The sequence below is a fragment of the Sturnira hondurensis genome, unplaced genomic scaffold (genome assembly GCF_014824575.4).
Source record: "Sturnira hondurensis isolate 20B ecotype Veracruz unplaced genomic scaffold, ASM1482457v3 Scaffold0020579, whole genome shotgun sequence".
Classification (NCBI taxonomy): Eukaryota; Metazoa; Chordata; class Mammalia; order Chiroptera; family Phyllostomidae; genus Sturnira; species Sturnira hondurensis.
The window spans coordinates 3928554-3950817 of record NW_028093210.1 but is presented as its reverse complement, the minus strand read 5'-3'; the positions used below and the strand labels follow the sequence as shown (position 1 = coordinate 3950817).

General features: G+C 49.8%; 1 protein-coding gene across 2 annotated transcripts in view; it reads right to left on the bottom strand.

Moving 5' to 3' along the window:
- The window catches only part of SEC14L5 (SEC14 like lipid binding 5), a 45652-nt gene extending 24817 nt beyond the window's left edge, over positions 1–20835 (bottom strand). For both annotated transcript variants that reach the window (XM_037029902.1, XM_037029904.1), the window contains exons 1-6: positions 20630–20835; positions 19864–19930; positions 5950–6099; positions 5404–5535; positions 992–1120; positions 203–395 (exon numbers count right to left, since the gene is read on the bottom strand). In XM_037029902.1, the coding sequence (XP_036885797.1) occupies positions 203–395; positions 992–1120; positions 5404–5535; positions 5950–6099; positions 19864–19926 (667 nt within the window). In that variant the 5' untranslated portion in view covers positions 19927–19930; positions 20630–20835. The remainder of the gene's footprint in view (positions 1–202; positions 396–991; positions 1121–5403; positions 5536–5949; positions 6100–19863; positions 19931–20629) is intronic.
- Between the last annotated feature and the right edge of the window lie 1429 nt (positions 20836–22264).

Genomic DNA, 22264 nt, shown 5'->3' with positions numbered 1-22264 from the left:
ATTACTGATCTAAAAATGAACTAGTTCTGGCTCTTGGGCTGGAGGAGAGAAAGGAGGCACAGCAGCCGTGGGAGGGAGGAGGCTGAACCACCCCAGGAACCCGACCCATCCCCAAGGGGATCCATGGCAGTTCTCCCCCGACAGAGGGAGCAAACCCCATGCAGACTTCCTTGGACTACAGCCTTCAGCTGCAGTTACCTACCATCAGTACCAACCATCTCTGAACTGGCGCCCTGGGTGCTTCTGGGCCCATCAACCTCCAGGGAGCTGGGATCTCCCAGCCCAGGCTGGGAGCGGGCATCCTCCTCTCGGACTGGGGCAGGCGTCCACCGGGGGATGTGAGAGGTGCCCTGAGAGATGAGCTCGTTCAGGTAATGCTCAATCACCTCCTTCCCCTGGAAGCCAGAAAGAACTAAGACACATCAACACCGCGCAGGACAGGGGGGTAATGGCACCAGCCTGGGAGTCACCCCACCTGCTCTGGTCCCAGGCCTGACACGTGGCTATTGAGCACTTAAAATGTGGCCAGACCAAATGGAAATGTGCTGTGAATGTTAAATACACACCGAATCTGCAAGACTTGGGACCAAACAAAGAATGTAAGTTTTATATTGATAATTCATTGGACAAAACATATTATTAAAATGAATTTCATCTACTCAGTGATGGGTCTGATATCTCTAAACCAAGCAGGGGCAATTTTAACTGGGATAAAGCACCACACAATGTCACTTCTGTGTCCAGAGTTCACACAACAACCTGGGGACAACCAAGACAGTGATTATGATGCCCCCACTATGGGCTTGCTGTCCATCCATCGTCTCCTGTAAACGGCCATTGTTAGAATACCCACCCTACAGATGAGGAAGTTTAAAGATCTTGCCTGATGTCACCTGGGCTGTCAGGTGGCAGAGGAGGCTTCGAGCCAGGACCGGCAACCCCAGAGGTCTCTGCACTATCCTCCCTGTGACTGATGGAACCCCCCTCTTACCCTCTTGATGTTGGCTGTGTACTGCTTCATTGCAATCTTTTCCAAGGCACTTTCAAAGCCAAAGAAGGACCGGATGTCAAGTGAGGCAGATTGCTCAAAACAAGTCCACTCTTCATTCTCTGGATGGACCTGAAAGCAAGGCAGGGGTGATGACACAGGGTCAGGGTGGGAGGCACCATGCCCTCCCCCTGGGCTCTTTTGGTGACCTGGGCCCTGCTAGAGCATGCAGTGGACGGCACAGTCATAGCTGGTGACATCCAAGGGGTCTGGCAGTGCCAAGAGTCCCCACCCAGAGCGCAATACAAGGTCTAAAGTGTTAGAGAACAAAGAACCTTCTCAGGAAGGGCAGGAAGAAAGTGGATCTGATATCTGTGTTCCTGCCACTTAAAAATTAAATGTATATAGGTCTGCATGAGCAGGATGGCTCCTGCAGTATAGGGGATGACTCAGCACCAGGATCCTGGCATCTGCTCTCTCAGTTCTCTCCCTAAAGCCACTGTCCCCAGTCTCCTCTCAAGTGTCTCAGGTCCACTCTGCCCACCCCACTTTGCCAGAGCCCAGGCTGCAGCTATCATCCTGATGTGGTGCAGCTTGTGGAAGCTTGGTCCATTCATCGATAAGCTGTCTTTTCTCCTTCATAGCTTTTGGACCATTTCTGTATCCTTAGAGTACTCCAGGAGCACAGAGTTTCAGTGAATGCATAATCCATGGAAGTACAGTGACATTCAAACAAATATGAATTGCTGTACTCAGTGAGTGCATCCTGATAACCAGTGTTTTGAATTCTGCATCTGACAGGTAGAGATGCTTTGGCTCCCTGTCTTAGGCCTATTGTAGAAGAACAGACCTATAAATTGTGTGGGGTGGAGCCTGAGGCGATCAAGAAAAATCAGCAGGGACCTAACACTGAAGGGGATGAAACTGAATATCAAATCGATGATTTGGAACATAGAAAAGAAAAGAGCATTCAATCAAAACAGCAAGAAGAAACAAGAATTTTAAAGATTTTATTTATTTATTTTTAGAGAGAGGGGTGGGGAGGGAGAAAGAGGGAGAGAAACATCAGTGTGTGGTTGCCTATCACTCGTCCCCAACTGGGGACCTGGCCTGCAGCCCAGGCATGTGCCCTGACTGGGAATTGAACCTGCGACCCTTTAGTCCACAGGCCAGCACTCAGTCCACTGAGCCACAGCAGCCAGGGCAAGAATTTTTAAAAAAAAAAGGACAGAATATGAGCCTAAAACAAAAACAAAATATGAACCTAAAACAAAAACAAAAACAAAACAAGCAAACAACCAGAACAGGAACAGAACGACAGAAATGGAGATCACTTGAAGGGTTATCAGCCAGGTGGAGAATGGGGGGAAAAGTACAGGGATTAAGAAGCATAAATTGGTCGGTACAAAATAGACAAGGGGAGGTTAAGAACAGTATAGAAAATGTGAAGCCAAAGAGCTTGTATGCATGACCCATGGACATGAACTAGGAAAGAGACTGCTGGAGGGGATGGAGGTACCAGGTGGAGGGTGGCAAAGGGGGCAAATTTGGGACAATTGTAATAGTGTAATCAATAAAATATATTTTAAAAATAGAGGGGAGGGGTGAGGGGAGGCCAAGAACTGTACTTGAATAACAATAAAAAATAGAAAAGTAAAGATCTCACAAATTAAAAAGTAAATGTATATAATGATATATAAAAATAGGTAATATATTTGTCCTGGCTGGTGTAGCTCAGTGGATTGAGCACGAGCCTGCAAACCAAAGAATCGCAGTTCAATTCCCAGTCACATGCCTGGGTTGCAGGCCAGTTCCCTGCAGGCCAGTTCCCAGCAGGGGACATAAGAAAGGCAACCATACATTGATGTTTCTCTCCCTCTCTCCTTCTCTTTCCCTCTAAAGATCAATAAATAAAATCTTTAAAAAGTAGGTAATATATTTAATATAATACATCATATATAAATAAATTACACATGAATATACATTTTACCTTTCTAAAGATTTTATTTATTTATTTTTAGAGAGAGGGAGAGGAAGGCAGAAAGAGAGGGAGAGAAACATCAATGTACAAGAGAAATACAGATCAATCGCCTCCTGCACAGCCCCAACCAGGGGCCTGGCCCGAAACCCAGGCATGTGCCCTGACCAGGAATCAAACTGGTGACCTTTCAGTTTGTGAGATGATGCCTAACCCACTGAGCCACACCAGTCAGAGCCAAATACACATTTAGATATATATTTTTAAAATGCATGGTATGTGTTTATATATATAATATATATAAAAAATAAATATTTACATATGTAAGCAAAAAACTTTGTTAATAGAGCTACCATGCAGACCCTGGCTTCATGCCTCCCAAACTCAGAAGCGCTACCAGGGAGCCTATTAAAGATGCAGAGGCCCAGGTGGAATAGATCCAAGGTGGGGCCCAGGAATCTGCATGTCACAGGCAGCCTCAGTGATGCTGATTCAGTTGTTAGTGGAACTTGTTCTGAGAACCAGTACACTAAATGGGATTTAAAAAACTTCTACCTGCACTTCCCCAGACATAAACATCTGAACATCTTAGGCCTGGTTTCCAGGAGGCCCCAAGTAAAGCTGGAGGTGCGCAAAGAAAAAAGCATACTCCAGACACCTGCTGTGTATGGGGCACCACAGGACAGAAACAGGAACCAAGATCTCCCTGGGGGTCGGGGAGGCTAGGCAAAGACACAGCAGCAACATCCGTAATGTGCCACAGTTGTCACACAAATGCTATTTGGGATCTAGCACAACTACATCGTCTCATTTGCCCCTCTAGGAGCTGATGAGGCAGGTTCTGCTGAGGTCCCCTTTCACAGAGATGGAAGGGTGGCTCAGGAAGGGGGAAGCAATGTGCCCCACATTACTCAGCAGGGAGTGGCAGAGCCCTGGCCAGCGTGGCTCAGGCGGTTGAAGCACCATCCAGTAGACAGAAAGGCAAGGGTTTGATTCCAGCCAGGGCACATGCCCAGCTTCCAGGTTCAATCCCTGGTCGGGGCACATAGGAGAAGGCAACCAATCAATGTTTCTCTCTTACATCAATGTTTTTTACATTGATGTTTCTCTCTCCCCTGTCGTCTCTCTAAAAGCAATGAAAAAAAAATGTGCACAGGTGAGAATAAAAGGAAAAAGAAGAGAGAAAGTGGCAGAACGGATTTCAAATGCCTGCAGAGGCCTCGCTTCATCCCTGAGGCCAGCAGGACCCCTGCAGCCCTCATTCTGACCTCCCTCACCCACCGAAGGGTCTTCCCACCTGCTGTTTCCTCCCTGATCCCTCGTTTCCCAGCCCTCTCCTCCCTCAGCTCCAGCTTCCATGGCACCTCCTCAGGGAACACTGTCACTGAAGACAGGGCCCCTCCTCTTCCTCTTTGTAATTCCAGCTGCCCCATCCCATCTCAGTGCGTGTGTCAATGTTCTGTCTATACTGACTTGCTTTTTTTTTTTCTGGACAAAGTTATAAGCCTGTACTGATTTGGGTGGTTTTTGTTGGTGTTTTTCTGGACAAAGTTACGTCTCTATACTGATTTGCCATCCCGTCTCCCAGCCTGTGTCTCCCACTGGAATGGATGTTCTATGAGGGCAATGGTCAGGCCAACTGGTCCACCCCTGGGTGCCCAGCACTTGTCAGGGTGCTGACACATAGTAGATGCTCAGTCAGTATGTGCTGGACAATAATAATAATTATCTTTGGTTATATTAAAAAGTAACACATAGCCCTGGCTGGTGTGGCTTAGTGGATTGAGCACAGGCCTGCAAATCAAAGGGTTGCCAGTTGGATTCCCAGTTCAGGGCACAGGCTTGAGTTGCTGGCTGGGTCCCCAGTGGGGGGGGGGGGGCCCATGAGAGGCAACCACGCATAGATGTTTCTTTCCCTCTCTGTCTCACCTCCTCCTCTCTCTAAAAAAAAAAATTAAATCTTTAAAAAAATTTTAATTAAAAGTAACACATACACAGGGCTTAGTACATGCCAGGCACTGGTCCACGGGGTGTGGATATTTTACTCCCGCTAATCTTCACCACAATCTATGGGGCAGGCATCGTCATTAACCCCATCTTACAGGCAGATAAATGGGGCACAGTTTCTTGAAAGCAGGAGAGAGAAGAATGGAGGAAGAAGGCAATGCCAGATTTAGCCATAAAAGGCAGGATCCGTGGCATTTGAATTTAAGACAATGTAAAATAGTTTAGTAAGTATGTCTCAAGCTCTATTGTAGACTGCTTAAACTTGTAAAAAAAAAAATAAGCTGTGCTTCCGAACTGTAGATGTAAGGAGCTCCTGCCTCTTATCGCACAAAGCTCTGGGAGGGAGGGAAGGAGAGAGCCGGCCTGGCAACAGGTACTCAGGACCAGGCGGGGCGGGGGGCGGGGCAGGGGTCACCAAGCCGGTGCTCACGGTGTAGCTGCAGTTCTCATGGACCACCACGCGGCTAGCGAAAGTCTCATTGTGCGCTTCGATGTGGAGGGTCCTCTCCTTCCAGTTCAAAATGTTTTTCTGCACGAAAACCACGTGCTCCACACCAGCGATCTGCAAGGGAAGGGGGCAGCGCGGGTGTGCAGGGGATGAGGGGCTGGGGGCACGAACCCCGAGGGCTAGCCCCGGTAACCCCCAGACCCCGGGACCCCCACCCCAGGCCTGCCTGCCCACCCACCTGGGCCTGGATCTCCGACTCCATCTCCCCAGCCCCCCATTCCGGGATCGCTGTCCGGCCCTAGTACCCCAGCACCCCGCCTAGTCCCAGCCTAGCCTCCCGGCCCTTGTCCCTCCGGATCAGCTGGCCCTCCGACCCAGACCGCAGCGCATGAAACCCCTCCGGCACCCACGTCCACACACTCGCCCCACCGCCTGGCTCCGCCCCTGGCCCCCAGGTGCTCCTCTCATGACCGCCCGCCACCCTGTCCGACCTCCTCCTCTGCTCCCCGGAGCCCTGGGCTCTCACACCTTCCGCAGCAGCCGCGGGGCTTCCACGCGGAGCCGGCAGCTCCGCTCCACCACGTGCACCGAGCCATCCTCGCTACGGGACTCGCACAGGATCTCGCTGCCCAGGAAGACGGGGATCTGCGGGCAGGTGGGGAAGCGCTTCTCGTAGGCCTGGGGGTAGAGGGGAGTGAGTGCGAGGGGGTGGCCGAGGTCCACCGGCACAGCCCTGCTCCTGCCCTGGGGGAATGTCCTCTCATTTCTCCTTTGACAGAGGGGTATGGAGAGTGCGCAGAGCATTCCTGGCGCCTGGGGAGCGCAGTGACCCCCGCTCCCTTACCAAGACCATCCTCTGCCTGCGCAGTGACTTGGCAGATCGCCTTTTGGCTTTACATTTGGGCTTTCGCCCTCAGATGAGAGTGAACTTGCCAGGGATATTTTAAAAGAAAGCATCTTTCGGGGGAAATAAAAATTTTTGAACAAAATTCAACACCTCTTCATAACAAAAAATTCAACAAGCAAGGAGAGAAGGACACTTTCTCAACCTGATGAAGGGCATCTACAGAAAACCACAGCGAACCTCACACTCAGTGGTGACAGCCTGACCACTTCTCTGGCCCGCCCCCAGCAGGAACAAGGCAAGGCTGTCTGCTCTGGCCGCTTCTATTCAACATCCTAGAGGTTCTAGCCAGAGCAGGAAGGCAACTAAGAAAGAAAAGGCACCAGATCGGAAGGCGAGAGTCTGTGCCCACTTCCAGAAGTACCAGGGCCAGAGCCACTGGGGGGCGTGCGAGCCTGCGTGGCTGGCGGCATTTGATCCGGGTCTGCTCCAAGCACCGGTCACAGCCCACATGCCCCGGAACCAGGATCAAAGCGAGCTCCAAATATAGTGCAGGCATCTGAGGACAGGCACTCCCACCCCCATCCCTGCCAGCGAAGAGGCGGCACCCACCCAGCTCAGAGTGACAGAGTTAGGGGAGGAGAAAGGAAGATATGAAACCGTGCTTGGTGCCCTTGGGATTATCCCAGCCCCACGAGGCCAGCCCAGCGCGTCCTCTGCCAGGGTCAGGAGGATAAGCACTGCCTCCTTGCCATATGTCAAAACTAGTTGCTTTGTACAAACACACCAGCGCTAGAATAAGGCACATTGGTCGCGGAGGGAAAGGGCACCATGGCGCTCCCAGACAGGGGTTTGGGCTCTAAAGACTGGCAAGGGAGGCCCCTGAACCCTCTTTCAGAGGAGGGCATTGCCCCTCTGTGTAGGGAGCCTCACAGCAAAGTGGATGAGAGGTGAGAGCTGGCGGAGCTCAGCCTCCTCCCAGCAGAGGGGTAAGTCCCTTCCTTTCTCTCAGTCTGTTTTACCAGCCAGAAGAACCGGTGTGTACCAAGCTTGTCTCCCCAAAGACCAAATGAAGTTGAAAATCTCACGCAGAGTGTGGCACGTCGCAGGCACCCAGCATTTTCCCTCTCTAGGCAACAGGACTCAAATGGTGGCACAGTACAGGTTTGCAAGGAACAGAACACAGCTCCTTCCCAGCCCTTTTGGAGCACTCTGCTGGCATGAAACGCCGGGGGAGCATGAGGAGCCAGCTTGGGTCCCACCTCTGTGATGCACAGATGGATGCTGACATGCTTTGAAAGTATAAGGAGGGAAAGGGGCCCATATTTCAGAATTGGACAGGCTCAGTTCGAGCCTCTGCTACTTTCTCACTGGATGACCTTGGGCAAGTCACTTGCCCTCTCTGAGACTCCGTTTCCTTATCTGTAATGTGAGGACGTCACCAGATTGTGGCTCAGAGTAGTTGGTACTCATCAAGCCTTGACTTTGCTCTTCCAGCTGTATGTGTTCTTCCATTTAACCCTCTACACCGCATCTCATTTGACAATGAGGAAATCGGGGCCCAGAGAGGCTAAGTAACTTACCCAAGACCACACAGTGCAAAATGGTGAACCTGAATTTGAACCCCAGCTGGCTCAGTCCACATTCCCTCAGGAACCCCTGGCTCAGCAGCAGGTCTTGTTCTGCCCAGCAGCTTGGAAACAGAGCCAGGCTTTGTCCACAGGGGCTATGTGGTCACAATTTCTCCCTTCTCTGCCCTCAGTCCTTCAACTCTTGCCAGGCAGTGGCCACACTACTCCTGAGCTTCTCCGCTTCCATTGACTATTTTTCAGTCTCTCTCCTGCTCCCCAGATGAAAGGAACTGGGTACCCAGAATGGATCCCACACTCCGCACTGTGGCCTCCCGGGCCCTGGGAGGTCTGTCCCACCAGCCCAGGCTCCGCGCCAGCCTCCTTCACTCTGCTCTAGCCACTCCAGCCTCACTGTTTCTAGAACACACTGTTATGAGTTGATCTGTGGCCCCCACTTCCAATAAAACTCAAGTGTTGAAGTCCTAACCCCCAGGACTTCTGAATGTGACCTTATTTGGAAGCAGGTTCGTTGCAGATGTAATTAATTAAGATGAGGTCATACTGTAGTAGATGGGCCCTACTCCAATATTACAGATGTCCTTATAAAAGGGAAAATGTGGACACAGAGACCCAGACGAGGGCACTGACTGGGGTGACTCCCCTCTACAAACCAGGAAACACCAGGGATCACCAGCCACACCAGAAGCGAGGAGAAAGGCCTGGAACAGTTTGTCCTTCTGAAGAAAATCAACTCTGCTGACACCTTGATCTCAGACTTGTAGCCTCCAGATTGTGAGATGAAAATGCCTGCTGTTAAAGCCCCCCAGTGTGTGGTGCCTTGCTCTGTCAGCCACGGGAAACAGGACATCCACCCAACAAGCTTGTTTCCGCCCAGGGCCTTTGCACTGGCTGTTTCCCCTGCTTGGAAACCCGATCGATTCACTTGACAGTGAGGTGGGAGGAGGTAGGAGTCACTGAAGCTCCCAGAAGGTAGAGGACAAAGATGGGGGCTGAGGAGACGCCACGCTTCAGGGACTCGTCTGTCTCTGCTGGTCCCTCTTCCTGAGACACCCTCTCCTACTTCCCCTGCAAGGCTGCCTCCTCCCCCGTGCTCTGCCCTGTAGCCCGGTCATTTACTTGGTAGCACCGTGGCACTTTTAACCATATATACTTACTTGCTTGCATGTGGTGCACCGAAGGCCTGGGCTGCGTGCTTTTCAGCAGCACTAACCTCATACCTGCGTCCATCTCAGTTCTCGGTGCACACTAGGGGCTCGTAAAGAAATGCCAAGGAGCAGAGAAAGAAATAAAATAAACTTGCTGAAGTCCCAGATAGCCCCCAAAAGATGTTGGGAGGAATGACAGGCCATGGCTCAGCACACACAGCCAGCCAAGGGCACTGAGCTTCATTGGCCAACTTCCTGTCATAGCAAACCTTGTTAGAACAGCCCCATCTGGAGCCCCCAGATAACACGGGGAAGTCGTGGGGGCTGATCAGCCACAGACAGACGCTTGGGCACAACTCACCCTGCGTGTGCAAGGGAAGGCGCTGCCGTCTTCAAGTGAGTGGTGGCTGCTTCAATGACAGAGCCACTCTGGGGTGTTGGGGGGCCCCAGAGCTCAGTTTCCAGCTGGAAGGCAGGGCCCCTGAAGTAAGGAGTCCATCGCTGTACCAGTTCTCCAGTGTCAGAGGACTGTCAGCTGGAGATTCCCCGGGGTTGTGAGCTCTCGAGTCTGACAATGTTGTTACTGACATTTACAAAACACTAACTGCATCATTTCATCCTCATGGTGCCCTGATGGGACCGGAGCTAGTGTCTCCCCATTTTACAACAGAGCAAGCTGAGGCTTGGGAAGACATTACATGACCACTAGAAGTGGCGGAATTGGAGCCAGGCCTGGCTGACCCAGACCCCGGCCCTGAAGCACCCTCTCCTGCCTCCTGGGGGACATTGGCTATATCACAAGTGTTGGTGGTTTGCCCTGGCAGTGTGACTCAGCGGGTGGGAACATTGTATACCAAAATGTTGCCACCAAAACGGGTCCGATCCCCAGTCAGGGCACATGTGGGAGGCAACAGATAGATGTTTCTCTCCCACATCAACGTTTCTCTCTCTCTCTCTCTCTCTCCCCCACTCCCGCCCCACCCCCATCTTCCATCCCTAAAATCAGTTTTTGAAAAACTACCCTCAGGTGGTGATTAAAAAAAAAAACAAGTGTCAGTGGTTTGGAGATGTCAAGTCCCCTGGCCTAAACCCACAAACCAAGGGCCCTTTGCCTTCTGCGCATCACGGCGTCTTTCAGGATCAGAGTTCACAGGGCACAAGCTGTGTTGGAAACCAGCTCTCACAGCTAGTTTTATCCCTGCCTCTCGGAGAGCCTCAGGTGCTGACTGCTGTCCTACAAATCAGGCCTGAGATGTTCCCTGACAGACAAACACGCGGTTTGGCCTCCTAAGGGACACGAGGCAGCAGAAGGATTGAGTTACAGCCCTTCTGCCAGGCGCTTGGGAAGGGACACCCCAGCCTGCAGGCTCAGAAAGGAAGCTGGTCCAAGGTCCAGAACGCGCCCTTGCAGAGCCTCGGCTGGGGCAGGCTGGGGCAGGCAGAGGTCAAGGTAAACTTCCACTGAATGTCTTGTAAAAACATATAGGCCCCCCATCCCGCCAAAAATCTACAATGACACACTTAGCGTGTGGAGATTGGGGGCCAGAGTTAGAGAGCCCCGTACTCCCAGCTGAGCTGGGTAACGGAGCACAAGCGGGGCCCATCTGTAAAGTGGAGTGACTGTAGGTGCTCCCAGAGAGTGCTCACTTGTACCTGTCTCCTTCCTTTGTGAGTCACAATGCTGAACCGAGAAGTTGTCAGACCCTGACAGTGGGTTTGTCACCTCCAAATCCACGGTGCTGTGAAGAAATGCCTAGCTCCTAGTGGATACTCAATTGACATTTACATGATAAATGAGTGAATGATAGCACAGCCGCGTTGTTAAGGGCTCGGACTCTGGGGCTTGGGTTCAAATCTCTGCTCCGCCTCTGACCAGCTCTGTGACCACATGAACACGTCATCAAGCTCTCAGTGCCTTAATTCATTTGTTAAAAGGAACATAGGAAAGTATCTATGTTGCTGAGTTGTTCAGACAAACAAAGGAGTCTGCTTTAGCAAAAGGCTGAGAACGGAGCCTGACACATGGTTTGCTCTACATAAGCATTTGTTAAATACATTTAAATTTTTAAAAAGGGTGAGATTCTATAAAGTACAGGAAAGCTATTTCTGATAATCACTTGACAGCTGCTCCCTCCCCCTCTCCCTCCTTCCTTCCTGCTCTTCCTCATGCAAATTCAAAGGAAGCTGGAACCAGTAGCCTAAACCTTCCACCGCAAATGTGGAAAGAACAGCCAAACCACACTAAGATAGTCTAGCCCAATATGCACCCCTCCCTCTCTGTGGCGCAGGCTGGAGTCAGGGCATTGACCACGCGTGGCCACCTCAAACGCCTTCCTTATCCACCCACCAGCTCTCCCCTGCAAGCCTGGGGGACCCCAGGGGAGACAAGCACCTCGATCCTCTAGCTCTCTCAACTCTTTTTTCTTGGGATGTAATTCTCACACCATAAAATTCACCCTTTTACGGTGCACAGTACAGTGAGCTTTAGTACATTCATGAAGTTATGCCACAGCCGCTACTGTCTCATTCCAGCACATTTGATCACCCCCAAAAGAAGCTCCATACCTGTCAGCAGTCGCTCCCCAATCTCCCCACTCATCTGTTTTCTACCTCTTTGGATTTGCTTTCTCTGGACATTTCATGTCATTGGAATCACACAGTATGTGGTCTTTTGTGATTGACAGGCTTCTTCCGCTGAGCAACCTGTTTCCGAGGCTCATCCCCGTTGCAGCAGGTGTGAGGGCTTCGCTCCTTTTTGCGGCTGGGTACTGTCTGGATCCCAACTCTTGACTGAATCAGAGCTTGGGGAGGAGCCATCGGACACCCGGCGGGGCGGCGGCAGTGCCACCCCAGCGGATGGAGGGGAGTGGGCGCGGCAGGACCCTGACGGCACTGCTCCAGAAGTCCTCTGCAATCACTGCCGTGTACAGTCTATAGAAACAGCTATACCCAGGTGGCCCAGAGCCTGAAACCCTACTGCTATTGTAGTCAAAGCCAGCTCACAAGACAAAAAGGACAAATCCAGAGGGCCAGAGGACCCTGTGGCCAGGGCAGCGGACACAGTGAGGGGCACATCCCGGGTGTGGTGGAGTGACAGAGACAGAGCACAGAGTTTAGATGACGTCTCTGCCACTTGCCAGCTGGGTGACCTCAACTTAGCCTTTCTGACACTCAGTTTCCTCAGGAAAGAAAAGGATAATAAGGGTGATGACACCTACTTCATAAGGATTGCTCTAAATACTAAAGAGAGGTAAAATGTATAAAGTAATTAGCAGTGTCAAACACCACATAGTAGATTTTTAAATGAACATAGCAGATGTTTTTAGGGCTATAAATCAACAGGGACCTTTTTTTTTTGGTACATGGGTATTTGTACACCTGTGTTCATAGCACTATTCCCAACGGCTAAAAAGTAGAAACAAACCAAACGTTCATTGACAGATGAATGGATGAACAAAATGTGGTCTTTCCATACCTTGGGATATTCATCCATTAAAAGAAATGATGCTAAGTGAAATAAGCCAGACACAAAAGGACAAGTACTGTATGATTCCACTCGTGTGAGGCACTAGAGTAGTCAGATTCATAGAGAGAGAAAGTAGAATGGTGATTACCAGGGGCTGGGAGAGGGGAGAGGGGAACAGGGAGTCAGTGTTGAGTGGGTGCAGAATCTCATTGGGGGAAGACGAAACATTTGTGCAGATGGATAGTGATGGTTACACAACATGGTGGATGTACGTAATGCCACTGAGCTGTACACTTAAAATAGGGAATTGTGTGTTATGCATATTTTACCACAATTTTTTTAAAAAGAGAGTAAACCATCTCCTAGGTGGCTTATAGCCCTACCAGAAGCATTGATTATGATTTGGGATAGGATAGCCTGTCTGTGTTTACTTGTTTATAGTCAACACCTCTGTCTCTATGTCTGCTTTCTTCATCACTGGATTCCCCAGTGCATCCACGCAACCTGGGACACTGGAGACATCCAGCCAATATTTGCAGATGGATGGAAGGAAGGAAGGAAGGAAAGGAGGAAGGAAGGGAAAGGGGGGGAGAAAGAGAGAGAGAGAGAGAAAGTGCAGATGCTGTGGAAAGAGCAGGAAGCTGGACCCCTCGTCGCACATGTACCTAGAAGCAGTACAGGTGCCCCCATCTCAGCACAAGTGGGCCTCTGCCTACACTCACCAGTGCACTGCAGCAGGCGCGCAGCCCAGAGAGTACCCCGTGCCTGTGTGTTGCCGTCCCTTGTCTACCACAGAGAGCCAAGCTCTGGGAGCTGCTTCATGCACAGGCGAATAAATGCCTGAGCAGTGCCCCTCTGGTCCTGAGAGCAGTGCATCGGCAGCTATGGGCCAATGAATTATCCTGAACAAGATGCAGATGAACAACAGTTCTGCCTGTTTTTCACAGTCCCAAGGCTGCAGCGTGGGGCACAGTTAGCACAGCCTAGTGGTTGTTCGTTTCTGCTTCTATCTGCTCCTGGCAAGATGGATCCTCCCTTCGCCTGGCTGGTACCTTGTGTCCTCATGAGGTCACACCATCAGAATGCCTAGTCTCTCCGGCACTGAGGGAGAGTACACAGTCTGGCTGCTGAGCCCAGCAGCTGCAAGAAATCCTGCTGTGGATCTCACCCAGGGGTGGGGAGCAAAGCAGGGGAGCCCTTCTCCTCTGACACTCTCGCTGCCCACAAACTTCCAGGATCAGCTGGTCCCCCTGATGGTTCCCAGAGGGTTGAGGCAGCCGTGGAGCCAGCCCGGCGAGTCTTGACATTTAGCAGTATGTCAAGATCTTCATGGGAGGGAGATGCTATTTTAGATTTCCCAAATGTCTCAGAAATGCACCCGACTTCTATCACCAAGTTTCCCCACTCTCTGGGATGGAAACTCCCATCAACCCACTTTTTAGCAGCCAGGAGAGCCTCCTAAACCTTAGATCCGATCCTGCCACCCCACTGCTGAAAACCTTCCCCACTCCCAAAGTCCTTGGAGAGATAAACGGACACACCAGTCACTTTCTGACTCTCACTGGGGCCCAAACTCGCCACATCCATTTCTTCAGAGGGACACGTTCTGCCCACTGAGCCTGAGCACAGCTGGCCCTCCTCCCCTCAGCTAGGCTCTGCCTGGCTGCCTTAAAGACCCTTGGCTGTCGACTTGTTCTTCCCCCATTACAAGTCATCCTCCGTGGCATTTGCCTGGTGTCTCTCTCTCTCTCTCTCTCTCTCCCCCTTCCTCTCTCTCTTTCTCTCTCTCTCTCTCCCTCTCTCTCTCACACACACACACCAGTGCAAGGTACAAGCTACATCTGGGTAAAAACAGATCATGTTAAGAAAACCATGTCAAGACAAAACTAGAAGACAGACGTGGTCCCCACCTTCCCAAAGCTTACTTTAATGAAAAAGACCCATATAAAAGAGTAAACAAACAAATTTTACACAAAACTATCAGAATAATGATGCATTCAAAAAGTACTAGGAATCAACCCTCTCACAGTCCCTGCACCTGAGTGCACACAGTGTACACTCAAGTATTTGTGGGGCACACACACATGTGCGTGCACGAGTTAATGAACGCATGAAGCAATGAATGGGGACCCAGTTTAGTTCAGGGCCCCCTGAGTCCGAAGATCACCTTCCTAGACCGTGGATCGCCTCGGTTTCCCCAGCCCAAATCAGAGCACCACAGAGGCCTGTACGCAGTCCAGGGCGGAAAATATTGCTTCTCTTAATCTGTTAGCAACAGATCAGATGACAACAGGCTCCAGGGAACTAATTTAAACTCACTTGAACAAGGCCCCTGCTGCTTTATTAAAACTACATCCATAACAACAATTTCAACTGTGACTGCCTGTGGCCCGGACTGCAAAGACCTACCTTCAGAGGCTTTTTCTTATTAATAACCTATTTGCTAAATTACAAGCTGTTTATCAACACAGAAAGCCAGGTCTTTAAATATTTTAACACTTAATTGCTGACTACAACCCTCACCTCAACCCCTCCTCCACGTGAAAAGCTTATTGCTTAGGAAATTGGACTCCATGCTACCTTCGTTCTTTAGGTTTGCAGAATCTGAGATGAAGCCATAGGGCTTTTGAGCCCCAAAGGGACCCCTGGGCAGGAAGAAAGGGGGGCCAGGTCATTCCTGAAGCTGCAGAGGGGACTGGCGCCCAGATGTTTGCTGGACATCAAGCCAGAATCCAAATGTCTGGCTGTGAGCTCAGGTTATGGGGTCAGATTCCCTGAGTTCAAACCTCTGCCATTTACTGGTGATGCCATCTACTAAATGTTATGGACTCAATTGTGTCCCTCCCCCTAAAAAAGGCTCCCCCAAGTACCTCAGAGTGTGACCTTCTTTGGCCATACCTGAGTCTTGAACAGAGGCAATCAAGTTAGAATGAGGTCATCAGGGTGTCCTTATAAATCCAATGTGACTGGTACCCTTATAAAAGGGGAAATTTGGACACAGAGACAGACTCGCAGGGAGTACACCACGGGAAGAGGGGAGTTACGCTGCCACAGCCAAGAAACCACTGGAAGGTCGGAGGGGAGCCTTCCTGGTGCCCGCAGAGGGAGCACAGCACTGCTAGCACCTTGACCTGGGACTTCCGTCCTCTGGGACTGTGAGGCACTAACTTCCTGTGGTTCTAAGCTAGCCGGTGTAGCACTTGGTTACACAGCCCAAGCAAATGAAGACAGTGACTGAGGGAACAGGGTCCTTGACCTGCCTAACCCTCAGTTTCCTCTTCTGCTGTAGCTAAAGCTGCTATACTAGTACCTGCCTCTGCGCTGGCCTAAAGGGCTGCGGGCACAGAAGGCTCAGTGAATGCTCCCGGGCTCTGTAGGCATCAGCTGCCCACCGGGAGGCCAAGGGCTGCAGGGTTTGGCTGCTCTCCCTTTTGCAGATTCCCACTGGGGCACAGGCATTCTGAACGCAGACCTGGTGGTAACTAACTGTCCCAGTGGGACCACTGGCTCAGCCCAAGTGGCACCTCCGTAACTTCAGATCCTCAGCTCTGACAAATGACAGAGCTCATGGTTGGGAATACAAATTCTGGAGCCGACTGCCTGCGGTAAAATCCCCACCTGCCACTTGTTCCCTTTTTTGTGGCTCTGGGTAATTCATGCATTCATTCATTCTGTGCCTCAGTTTCATCATCTGCAGCGTGGGGCTACCCACCAAACCTATCTCAGGGGGGTGGTTATGAGAAGTTCATGAAGTAGTATTTGAATGGGCTCAGAACAGTGCCTAGGACCCAGGAAGCTCTGCTTGTGTGTCTGTTAAATGAAATTTAAAGTAGAGTCGTAGTAAACTCACCAAATAACCACCACTATTCACACCAGAAATTTCTTTGGAAGAAATGTGTCCACACAAAAACTCGTACATGAATGTTCACAGCAATGTTATTCACAGAAGCCCCAAACTGGAAACAATCTAGATGTGCATCAGCTGAAGAATGGATAAACAAATATGCCCATTCATACAATGGAATAGTATTCAGCCATAAAAAAGAAGAAACTTCTGAAGCACGCTACAGTGCGGATGAACCTTGAAAATGTTTTGCCAGCCCCCAAAGGCCACATATTTTATGATTCCACTTACATGAGATGTCCAAACTAGGCTCATGTACAGAGACAGAAAGTAGGTTAGTGGCTATCTAGGACTGGGCAGAATGGGGGAGCAGGGGATGCTGACAAAGAACACGAGGTTTCTCTTCAGGGTGGCGAAATGCTCTGAAACCGACAGTGATGATGGTTGCACGCCTCTATGAATGTACTGAAAACCACTGACGTTTACCCTTTAAAAGGGTGGACGGTGTGGTATGTGAGTTACAGCTCATGGAAGGTGCTGAAACCATAAATAACAATAATAAATCTAAGTAATATTTCACGAGCACTGACAATGTGCCAGGCCCTGTCTGAGCACCCACCACTCCTCCGGGAACTGTCACTTCCACTCTCGGACCAGCCAGACCTTTATTACCTCCATTTTCAGGGTGAGAAACTGAAGATAACCTAGAATCCATTCACGACAGAGGGTAGGCTAACCAGAGTGCCCTCAGGGCTTAAATGACCACAGCCCACAGTTCGAGACAAGGCCTTAGTGTTCCACACACAGCGATCTGCACAAAGACCCACACGCACACACTTCCTGATACCCACGTTCAAAAGGAGCAAGGACCCTCTCCAGCCTCGAATAAGGCAGCTGCCTGCATTGTCTAAGTACTTTCCTCTGCGTCCCAACATAATCCCAGCTGATTTTTTTCAGCCAAACACTACAGAGTGCTATCGAGAAAGAAGAAAGCAAAATTCCCCTGAAATCCCACCCCTCAAAAACAGAATTCATGTCCAGGGATCTGGCCCAAGGAAAGAGGCATCTATTCATTAGATCAGTTTAATTTTTTTTAATCAAAGAGAAAAATGTTTTTGTTTTTGTTTTTAATTTTTAAGCTGGGTCTTGACAAGTTGTCTCAGTGCTATTTTATAACCAATTTCCTGAGCCCAATTTCAGTATTTTATGTCTTCACAGGGGAACTTTTGAAGACATGAGGGTGGCTTGGATTCTCAAGTCAGTTTTGTTAAACAGAAAAAACCAAAAGGCCAGTTGGTCCGGTCACTCGGAAGCGGTAAAAACAGCTGAGTTCACCCAAAACTTCCCTGGCATCTGACCCAAACTGAGGGCAAGCGTTCAGCTGAGAAACAAAGACGGACATTAAGTGCAGAAAACCCCTTTTGTGCCCACACAGCACACAAGTGATGTTGAATTATGCAGCTATTTTGGGGACAATGATGTTTTGTAAACAGTGGGTAAAGTGGCTTTGTCAGGGATGAGCAGAGGTTTGGAGACTTTCACCGACCAAGCTGTATGGGAGATGACTTGCTGTTTGAAAGATATGAAGAACCTAGATTAGAGCAGATGTAGATAACAAATACTTGAAGACTTTTGTTTCCCCTTGTGCCCACAGCAGCCATACATCAACACCTAGAGACTGTTAACACCTAAGGGAACAAACCAAGACCTGCCTTCATTCATGGACCACAAAGCCTACAAAATATTTGTGACATAGTCCAAAAAAGGCAGCACGAGTACATCACTAGCACTACTAATGTGGTCTTAAGTGCTAGTGACATGTTTTATTTTGAAGTGCAATGATCATAAATATTTTTTGAGAATCCTAAATGTACTAAATTAAATGTATACTTATTAAGCACATACAATAATTTAAAAAGTTATTGGTTGTCCATCCCATTGTTATATGTCTCCACATATATATATATGTATGGTGGAGAACAACAGGTGACTGCACTGTCCCAAAAGGGTGGGGACAGTGCCTCTTTTCTATTCAGTAAATGAATGAATGAACAAATGAGTCCTAGGGTCTTAGAATGCATGAGCTGACTGGAGCCTTAGAGGACAGTTGTGTATATTTAGCCACCATTTTTGGCCCACTTAGCATGGACGAGGCCCTGCCCTGGGCCACACACACACACACACACCTTTAATCCTCATGACAACCTTATGAGGTGCATATAACCAACCACATTGCACAAATTATGAAATCAAGGCTCATAGAAACTCAGTGACTCCCAAAGACACACAGCCAGAGCACTGCAGAGCAGTGACAGGGACCCAGGGCTTCTGATTCATGTCCCGGATCTCTTCACTGCCCACTGGTGTCCCATCCCCACTACAGACGAAGAAAAGTCACAGCCACAGGCAACGACAATAACAGTCACAAAAACACTAATAGCATTTGATCTATTCCAGACCCAGCATGAAAACCTTTATGAATATTGACTCCTTTAATCCTCAACAGGATGCCCAAATTTAGAAACCACATAATCCTCATTTTAGAGATGAGGAGTGAAGGCTCAGAGAGGTTAAGTAACTTGCCCAAGGTCACCAGCTAGTCAGTATGCGCCCTGCTTCTTTCGTGACCTGGAACCATTTACACCGAACAGCATAACATGTATGAAAGACTCAGGTGATATTTTTTAATCCTTTCTGTGACCATAAACACATGTGTGGGTAGAATCATAGGATAAGATCAGGCAGGACACACGCAGAGGGAGTGCAAATGGAAGCAGGGCCCTGGGGTGGGGGCGCTGTGGTTAAATCATGGCTCTGGAGTCCCCCCAGTTCTACCCCTCTCTAGCCACAGATCTTGGGGCTATCCTGTCACCTGTCCACCTTCAGTTTTAGTGGAAGTAAAATGAGAATAATGTGACCTATTGGGATTTTTTAAATTTTTATTAACTGATTTGAGAACGGGAGAAACATCGATTTTCATTGTTCCACATATTTATGCATTCAGTGGTTGATTCTTATATGTGCCCTGACGAGGGACTGAACCCACAACCTTGGCCTATCAGGACAGGCCTCCAGCCAGCTGAGCTATGTGGCCAGAGCCAAGGGACTAGATAGCAGAATATGCGTAAACACTTACATGTATCCTTTGCATTTACTGTGCACCCTCAGCGAACGGCTGCCACCATTGTCATTAGTGTGTTTCCTATTATTACTGTTACTATCATTACATACAATGACAGCAGTGGCTTAGCCCCTGATATCCTTGTTTTCTGTCAGAGGATCCTGAGATAAGAGAACAGGTATGCTTCAAGGAAAAGAAAGAAAGACCTTGTGTTTTGCTCAGTGGGCAAGGATTCCAGAAGTTGTATTAAAAGGTAGGATAGCCAGGCTGAGGGGTCACTGATTGGAAGCTGGACCCACCAGGTCAACCAAATAGCTCAAAAATTCCTTCTGATCCAGGGATTGAGGGGCTCTCTCTCCTTCCCATCATGGCTGACTTCCTGTATCCCTCCAACCATCACACAGGGTCTAGAGAATCAGGGGTCACTCACCGCCATCACCAGCTCAAATGGGTACTTGTAGATGCGAACAGGAGACTGGTACTTCTGCACCATGTTCCTGTGGAAGCACCAACAGAAGCCACTCAGGTGGGAGTGAGCACAGAGCCTGGGTGACAGGTGACTGGTGAGGTAGCAGCTCCCCCCATGTGAAGCAAGAACCCTACCCACTGCTCCCTCATGCACAATCTCCCCAGCACTCAAAGCAAGGTACTCCATGTAATCCCTAAGTTACCCTCTGCCAGACTCCAGCACCTGCCAGATACATTACCCCCTGCCCCAGATCACACTCACCCTCCAAGAGAAGTCACTGCCCCTCAACATTCCTTGGTCCCCACCCCTTCACATGGAGGCTCCCAGAAACACCCCTCATTGCCACTCACATGGAAACACACACATCGGCAATTCTTCCACTCCCACAATTCACCACCCACACACCCCACAGCTCACCACAGACATCTCCCAAGAATCACTGTACCTTCTCTCTCATTTCCTCCAAGATACCTTGATACACACAGTCTTTACCAATGTCTCTGTCTCACATATATACATGCACGACTCTCCTCCTACATGGAACCACTCTTGCACACACGCATAACTTTGCACGCACACTCAGCTCCTGCAGTATGCACCTAACCAACGCCACACACATATACAAGTCCTCTGGTGCACACAGACGTCCACACACGCGCGCGCACACACCAGTGAGCACATGCACACACAAACATATGCACGCACACACAGGCCAGCTCACCCTCACCCTTGGGATCTCCAGGGACGCAGTCCCGGGGTCGTGAGGAGCGCAGCTCGGCAGGGACCACGTAGCCGCCTAGCTCAGAGCGAAGTGCCTGAGGCAAGGCCGGATCACAGTTGCCAAGCCTGGGGAGTCCAGCCTGGTGGGTCAAGGAGGAACCTGCGGTTCGGGAAAGAGACCTGCTCCGCTGGAGCGCTCCAGGACCCGGGACAGCAGAGAACCTGGCCCGGCCCAGTCCCTGAACTGGCCCCGCCCCAGGACGGTCCCGCCCACGCCCCTGTCAAGACCCCGCCCAGATTCGATCGGTTCCCAGCCTGGTCACGCCCAGTCTTAGCCCCGCCCCTCATTTTCTGTCTTACGTTTGACCACGCCCCCAGCCCCGCTCCTCCTCCAAATTGGCCACTTCTCGGCTGGGCCCCGCCCTCATATTGGTCTAGTTCTTAGAGCACGCAATCTCGGGAATGGCCCAACCCCAGGAAGTCTGGGCCCCAAGACTCCACCCCCAAGTTAGCTCTGCCCCTAAGGGAGCCCTTGCTGGTCCTAACCCCGCCCCTCTTAGTACAATATACTTCTGTCCTCTTCCTTAATTCGGATCAACCTGTTGCTGGGGCTCTGAGCCCCGCCCGTCCCACTGGCCTCACCCCAGAGCCCTTAAGACCCTGCCTCCAAATCCCGCCCACGCGTATTCATTCACCCTGCAAACTTTGGCAGAGCATCTACTAAGTGTCAGGCACTTCCAGGCTCTGGAGAGTCGTCAATGAACAAAATAGACAAAAATCCTTGCCATCGTGAAGTTTACGCCTACATTTAAATATATGAGGCAAATATATAGTATGTGAGATGGCGAAACATGCCAAAGTGAAGAAAAATAAACAAGGGAGGGGTTCAAGAAACAAGTGGAGAGAGGGTACAATTTAAAACAGAATGGACTGGGGCCCCCGTGGGAGGGTGATATTTGTTCATCATCCAAACCCTTACAGCCCATCTCCCTTCCTTAAGCCCCTCTTTCCTCTCCCCATCTGTTCCGTCAGGAGGAGCCAAGAAGCTGGCTCTGGAAAGCACTGTCATCATGTATTCATTCGACATTTACTGAACACCTACTATGTGCCAGCACTGAGTGACTTACTCATTCACAAGGGGGAGCCAGACAGACGCACATACCCTTCCAATAACCCACAGTCCTGGGCAGGAAGTGGTTGTTCAGGGAAAAAGACACTCAGTGTATCAAATACATCTTTTCACCCTGTGATATCCAGCTTCTGTTTTCTTCCTAGCTTGTATCACATTCTATAATTATCTTAATTACTCATTCATTTTATTCATTTGTGGGTTACCGACTGTCTCTTCTGGGAGAATTGGAAGCTTCGCAAGGTTAGGGACTATGTCTGTGTTATTATCTGCCCCCAGATCCGCAAGATTTTTTTTTTTTTACTAAAGTCGGCATTATTTTATGTTAGTTTTGGTTAGACAATTATATAATGTATGAAGTGATCCCCCTGATAATTCGAATACCCACATAGTTATTAAAATATTATTGACTCTATTCCCTATGCTGTACTTTACATCCCCATGGCTATTTTGTAACTACTAATTTGTACATCTTAATCCCTTTACGTTTTTCACCCAGCCCCCCAAACCCCT